The following is a 7,500-nucleotide window of genomic DNA, read 5'->3' as shown; positions in this document are numbered from 1 at the left end:
TCGTTTCTTGTGTTATTTATATATATATATATATTATATTATTATATCTATTATATATATCTCTTCTACTCTCCCCTCATCTATTATTTTTTTTCTCCTCTATTACCCTTACTTATTAGTTTTCATTTTATCTCTTTTACTGTATCCATTTCATTATTTTTTATATTTATATACTATTATTATTCTATATTATATATATTATATTATATTACTATATTATATATATTTATATTTATTATATATATATTATATATATATATATACATATATATATATATATATGTGTGTGGGTGTTGTGTGTGTGTGTGGTTTTGTGTTGTGTGTGGTGATGGACTATATATAATTTGTATTCATATAAATGAACTCTGGCCTGGGATAATACTGATTTCATTTTAGAAAGAACTGTCCTTTTTTATTATCGTTCTTTTGTTTTGATTTGTTTTTTGTTTTTTTTTCTACAGGACCTGACTTGATAGTGTGTGATGAAGGCCACATATTGAAGAATGAAAAGACAGCTTTGTCAGTCGCAATCAATAAAATTAGAAGTCATCGGCGTATTATTTTAACGGGAACACCTCTCCAGAACAACCTTAAAGAATGTAAGTAAAGGATATATACATTTGTAACTTTTAATTATTTTCATAATTATACTTTTTCAGAGTTGTTATTGCAGCAATAGAAAATATAGTTGAACACTTCCTTCTTTTTCCAGATCATTGCATGATACAGTTTGTGAAGCCAAACCTATTAGGAACTAAAAAGGAATTCATGAATAGGTTTGTGAATCCTATTGAACAAGGGCAGTGTGCTGATGCCATGCCCAGAGATGTAAGGAGGATGAAGAGAAGAGCTCACATTCTGCATAACATGTTGGAGGGATGTGTACAGGTGAGAAGTAGAAGAAATTACACATATTGCACAAGATTTGTGATGTTTTAATCATTTATAAGGGTACCTTTACCTTAATGTTTAGTCTTCATTTTTCTTGTTCTTTTTCTTGAAAAAAAAAGTGATTTGGCAACACTGCCCTAGACTGTGACAGAGATTCAAACTCAAATATTGGAACTTTTGAAAGAAAAAAATCATCTGTACTTGTCATGGAATTTTTTTCTTTGACTTTCATTGTTTATTAAGGGAGTTTGTAGCCCAACAGTATGGTGCACCAGACAAGAAAAATTACAATTTATTTTTTATTTTTGGTATTTATTGACCAAATGAAGCCAAACTTGAGATATAATCTTTATATGATACCCAGATTTGATGATGATAGTTACCTTAGTTTGTAATAAGATTCTAACAATTTTGAGAGAATTCTGAGTTTTGACAAGATAGACTGTGCGTGTGCGTGTGCGTGTGCAAGCGTGCACTCCCCATTTGATAAAAGATCAAAGTATTTTGTGAAATCTAACCAAGACCTCTCTATTTTGCAGCGGTTTGACTACACAGTTCTTAAACCTTTCCTGCCTCCAAAGTTTGAGTATGTTATATCAATACAACTGTCAGACTTACAACAGAAACTCTATCAGTATTACTTGGACAATCTTGCCCAAGGTGGACCCAAGAGACAAGGATCAGGGCTCTTTGTGGACTTTGGTGCTCTGTCAAGAGTTTGGACTCACCCCAAAGTCCTTGAGTTGGCTGTGAGAAGAGCAATTGTAAGTTAGAATTTCCTGTTCTTCCTTAAGCTGTTCATTTTTCATTATAAGTAAAAGAGTAGATGTTTTGTTTCCTTTTTTTTTTATCATTATAAGCCAGGAAATATAAGATGGACTGATAATGTTTACACGCCATGCTTTTCCTAGTTCCAGGAAGATGATGATGAGTTGGCTGACTTCATCTGTGATGATACAACTGAAGAAGAATCCTCTGAAGATGAAAGGGCCAAAAAGAAAAAGAAGAAGAAGAAGAAAAAGAATGAGGAAGATGAAGAATCTGTTGAAGAGGAAGAGGTTAACAAAGATGAGATTGAAAAGCCTGGTGAGACATTCCTTAGGAGAGATGGGAAATTACATACCAGATTTTTTTGGCTGATGAATATTTGTTTTATGTTTTGTAAAGTTAGTAAACTTTCTAAGAATTGTATTCATACCAGACTTAAATTCAAGTATTGGAGGAAAAGTTGACTGCTATCTTAGAGGAATTATTGTCCTTTTTTTTAGTAACTAAGACTAAGTAAATCCCTTCACTTTTTTTTTTTTCATGCTTGACTACAGGCCCCATCCCAGGCTTGACAGAGAGTGGGAAGGTCCGTGTAGACTGGTGGAAGAAATTAGTTGAAGAATATAATGAGGATTCTAAGGATGATGACTTTCTGGATTCCCTAGAGCATGGAGGGAAATTGATCCTTCTCCTAGATATTTTGCGTGAATGTTGTTCCATTGGTGACAAAGTGTAAGTCTTTAAGTTTAACATTGATGGTTTATGTATACAGAAGCATGATCTCACATTGAAGTTTTAACACATATATATTAATACACTTCCATGATGGATACATGTGCAAATAGTTGGTATGCAGTTAGTTGCATACTTACACTCCTAAGTGAATTCTTATGCACACATCCATAGCATAGTTAATAAATGTTCATAAATGCTCTTGGGAATAAGGCTTTCTACAAGTTTGATTTACTTCATAAGAAAACTAAAGTGATCCTTTATGTGCCTAGGCTTGTGTTCAGCCAGTCCCTATTGGCCTTAGACATGATGGAGGACTTCTTAGAACTGATTGACAGAGGAGAGTTGGAGATGCCCTCAACAGAAGACCCCCTACCTTTACCCTTCAAGCAGTGGAAGAGAGACAGGGATTACCTTCGTCTAGATGGCTCAACAAGTCCTGATGCCAGGAAGAACCTCTGTAAAGCATTTAATAGTACATCAAATGAAAGGTAATGTTTTATTTCATAATATATCTTTTTAGATTTGCATTTGTTGTATGTACTCATTTATATGCAAACTCTCTCAAACCTATTTTCCTATATTAGGACTGTCACAGAAAGAGGGGATGGGCTTAGAGGGGTCATTTGGAGCTTACTGTATTTGTACATGAATGAGGAACCTATCAAACAATTGGAGTCTTTTGCAAGATGTGAGTTTTGTGTACTTTTAAACCTGAAATATACTTCACATGGAGACTCCCTGGTAATATGCTGTAGCTTATAGAATGGTCAGTATGTGTGCTGAGTATGGAATATGCATGTTAGAAAAAAGAAGTGTAAATTATGGTAATAATATTTTGGTTAGGCTCTACTCTGATAGTTGGTGCCGTCCACCATCTTCAGATTTGTTTTAATTTGACATCAGCTGCTTCCATTGTAAAGATCACTTCTCTACGAAGAGCATGTCCCAAGCAGATTTTTGTTTATTTGCATATTTTTAGATTGAAAATAATGACTCATGATGATACCTGTCTTTACTCAATTACCAAGGACTTATGTAATGTCCCTGTAGTTTTGTGAATTTTGTTACATACAGATGGCTCCACATTTGTTCAGCCTACCTAAAAGTAGCCCTAGTGACCAGTCTGATTTCCCCATTCCTTGAATCAGTGGAAATTTTTTTTTTTTTTTTCTAATACTGTCAATATTGATACTGTTTTTATTCTTATTGATATTATGATTATTAAATTATTAAAATCTTTGCAATATGAAAGACAGTGAAAACATACAAAAGGCAGGTAGGACTAATAACTGATTGCTTGGTGACTAAGCACTTGTAGAGATGTATAAAGACAATAAATGAGCTTATTCTTGCCATCTGTGCCAATTGGGTTAAGGGAACCATCCCAGATGGTGGGGGGGAGGGTATAAATGTATAATTGAGTTAGCTAACCTATGTTATGCATACACAAATGAGGAAACTACCAAATGACTATTTGAGCCATTTGGGAGATGCAAGGGCATAAGTGCCAACAGGTCCACTATAAATGCAGATAATTAGTGCCAAATACACCTGTATGGACTTTGGCTTTTTGCAATTTTACATATGGCCTTGATAATGACATTACACATAGATGTGTGTTTGTAAATGTTCAAAGAACACTTTTATACCAAAATCAGAAAAAATGAAAGTCACAATTATTTGTAAAGAAATGTTTTGTGAGATTTTTCTTTAAAAATGCGAGTTTTGTGTACATTTATACATAAAATATGCTTTTCATTGAGGCTCCCTGGTAATATGCTGTAGCTTGTGTAGGGGTCTATATGAGTACTGAGTAGAAAACAATAGTGGTTAAAAATATAAGTGTAAATAATAATAATTATAATATTTTGGTTTGGATTTGCTCCAATGTTCGGTACCGTCCACATCAGCAAATTTGTTTTAATCTGAAATTGGTTGTTTTCGTTGTAACAAGCACTTAAATACAAAGGCCATCCCATGGTTGGAATTTTGAACTTCGGAAAAATAATTGAATTGTTGATTATTTTATGTCGAAGATGATAGTAAACAATGATACTCGCTCTAAAATAACCTGAGAAGGATTCAAACAGTTAATCTTATGATTTAGTGAAGAATCAATGGAGATAACAAACTTTGGCGAGTGTACAAATTTCCAATGGCCCTATCTCCTTACTTTCCATCACTTACAATTTAAAGTGTCTTGAAAATGGTAACTTGAGTTCAAAAGAGCATTGGAATACAATGGGAGTGTCAGAGCCTGATTTTTTCATTTCAAAAAAATTTGCAAGATTTAACTTATATCAAATTGAAGGGGGGGGGGGATAAAACATGGTGCATAGTGGTACCTAGTTTCTTCCGATGTTCATGTATATTTGAATAAAAAAAATTAGAATATTTTTTATGTTTTGGGAAAAAAATACTTAGGGGGTGGGGGAATAATGCCATCCCTATGGTTCTGTGGGGTAGTGGGGTAAAAATCATATATGAAAGGAAGTGCAGTTTTACACTTTACAACAGTGTTTCCCAACCTTTTATAGTTGCAACCCAAAATATAGTCTCAACCCATTTTGTACGGTGATGCCAGTTTCGGCGTCATGAAGCACCAGTGGAATATACTGTGACGCTGATGCTGGTGTTATAATTCCATTGTATTTTAGTTGCTGCTGAGTGATCCACATATTCTGTTCTGGCTCTATTTTTTTAGACTCTTTATGTTGCCCTAGAAATTCCTACCAATCATGTAAATCAGCTAGACTGTGCCCCACCCTCTACCCAAAATGAGAACCTATCATTGGTAGAGTCTACACCACAGTTTCCCCCTCTGTGGTCCTCCTTGTTGTTCTCCATATCCTCCTATCTTTTACTTTACCCTTTACCCCTCCACCAGGGATGGGAGAGAGAGGGAGAGATATATATATAGAGAGAGTTTACCTTAGTTTACTGTGAAATGAACTTGAGGCTTCATCAAAACTTTCCTTTCAAGTATCTGTGTGTGTGTGAGTGTGAGTGTGAGTGAGAATGAGTGAGTGATTGAGTGAGGAAGAAACTCTATTAGATAAGAGACTCAGGATGATATTCAAAATTACTGTTTGCTGGTGAGTGCCCTGTACATGAGCAACACATCTTTTAAACAATCCATCTTTCTCACTTTCTTTCTCTCTCCTCTCCTCTCCTCTCCTCTCCTCTCCTCTCCTCTCCTCTCCTCTCCTCCCCCCCCTCCCCCCCTTCTCTCTCTCTCTCATATTTCACTTTATTTCATTTATACAATTGTTCACAAGAAAGAAGAAGAAAAATAAAAAAGTGTGATATCCTTTCATTTGCAGGTGTCGTTTGTTCCTCATTTCAACTCGTGCAGGAGGCCTGGGCATTAACCTGGTAGCTGCAAACAGAGTTGTAATATTTGACTCTTCTTGGAATCCTTCACATGACACTCAATCCATCTTCAGAGTGTATCGTTTTGGACAGAAAAAACCATGCTACATCTATCGCTTCGTTGCACAGGTAAGTATGTGGTCTTAGAAAATACCCCAAAGTTGTATATAATACTGATATTGGTGATGTTTACTTGAATGTTCTTTTTCATAGCTAACACATGATTATGGTACATTAATGTTCATTATACTCAAATTAAGTAACTGAATAAATTGATAAAAGGTTGTGGTAAACTACAGATAATATGTATAAAGATCTATATGAATCCTCTCTGTCTTTCCAGTTATAAAAAAAAGTATAGGTAAATTATATTTGATCATAGCACATATAGAGCTGTTTTATTATTTATTATTTTGAATACATTTTAAGTAAATCAAACACTGGTTATGGAAAATAGATAAGATATTTGGATAAATGATAATCTACTAAGGTTAGTACAACAGCTGTTACCCACAGCCCAGTGTTTGGTAACTGTATCCTTGCATGTTACAGGTTAAACAGTCACATTTTAATGAAGTATTTGAAAAAATAGATCCCTTTATTATTTAAGATACAAAGTAACTTTATGATTTTATTATTATTCCAGGGAACAATGGAAGAGAAAATCTATTCTCGTCAAGTAACAAAAATGTCAACAGCATTGAGAGTGGTAGATGAACACCAGATCAAAAGGTACTTCAAAATGGAAGAACTAGCACAGCTGTATGAGTTTACTCCAGCAGATAAGAATGTTAGAGAAACCCCAATTGTGCCAGAGGTAAGGATTTTGCCAAGTGGGAATATGCTACAGGACTACTTTAATTATTTTTACTTACCAGCTGATTAACTTGTGATTTACCTCTAGGATCGATTGTTGGCTGAGTTACTAAAGCGACAGAAAGATTGGATTGTCAATTACCATGAGCATGATTCCCTCCTTGAAAACCAAACGAGTGAAGAGCTGACTGAAGAGGAACGCAAGGCAGCTTGGGAGGATTATGAAAATGAAAAGAAGGGATTCAGTAAGTACCACGAGAATATTGAACTACATGAAAAGAAATGAGTAATTTGTACAGTTAAGTCTGGAAAAACAATGCTGCAGGTGTTTTTAAATTCTTTCACGAGATACCTCTTATATGGATGGAATATTATAGAGGCATCATGCTTCTCATATGGCCCTTATTGTTGGTTTTTCCCTCCACTGATCTAATCTCATAATTTGTCCTGAATATATAGTAGGCTGATGATTGATATTACATACAGATATAAAATTATTTAGATGCTTTAGCACATTGAATTTTTCTAATAATTTATTACAGTGTATTATCAGCAACAACGGAACAGTGTTATGCCTGTGGTTGGTCCTGCCACCATGGTTGCATCATCAGCTGCTCCGTCATTGTCACTTTCATCCTTCAGCTTCGAAGGGGTGGTTAATACAATCAAGGCACAGGTGAGTTCATTAATGTCAAGTTATCTGTGGGTAATTGTTAATATTACAGATAGTAAATCTTTTATAGGTCTTTTATTGTTTGTGTTTTTCACTGGATGTTTGTGCATACTCACAGGCAGAAAACCACAGTGAAGTCTGAATTGTCATTATGTTCATTTGTACACTTCATTTTCTCAAATCAAAAAACCTGATAATTACTGTGCCATTTCTTGTGAAAACAGACGTGATGTAAAGAACAAATT

At 34.6% G+C, this 7,500-nt stretch overlaps 1 protein-coding gene across 1 annotated transcript in view; it reads left to right on the top strand.

Moving 5' to 3' along the window:
• Nucleotides 1-7,500, top strand: part of LOC119573999 (transcriptional regulator ATRX-like) — a 71,602-nt gene that overhangs the window by 58,957 nt on the left and 5,145 nt on the right. The window contains exons 22-31 of the mRNA XM_037921097.1: nt 462-599; nt 713-888; nt 1,431-1,655; nt 1,803-1,977; nt 2,214-2,391; nt 2,664-2,882; nt 5,718-5,895; nt 6,413-6,583; nt 6,671-6,827; nt 7,125-7,258. Of these exons, the coding sequence (XP_037777025.1) occupies nt 462-599; nt 713-888; nt 1,431-1,655; nt 1,803-1,977; nt 2,214-2,391; nt 2,664-2,882; nt 5,718-5,895; nt 6,413-6,583; nt 6,671-6,827; nt 7,125-7,258 (1,751 nt within the window). The remainder of the gene's footprint in view (nt 1-461; nt 600-712; nt 889-1,430; nt 1,656-1,802; nt 1,978-2,213; nt 2,392-2,663; nt 2,883-5,717; nt 5,896-6,412; nt 6,584-6,670; nt 6,828-7,124; nt 7,259-7,500) is intronic.

The sequence above is a fragment of the Penaeus monodon genome, chromosome 6, assembly GCF_015228065.2.
Source record: "Penaeus monodon isolate SGIC_2016 chromosome 6, NSTDA_Pmon_1, whole genome shotgun sequence".
NCBI lineage: Eukaryota > Metazoa > Arthropoda > Malacostraca > Decapoda > Penaeidae > Penaeus > Penaeus monodon.
This window is presented reverse-complemented; position numbering and strand designations above follow the sequence as displayed.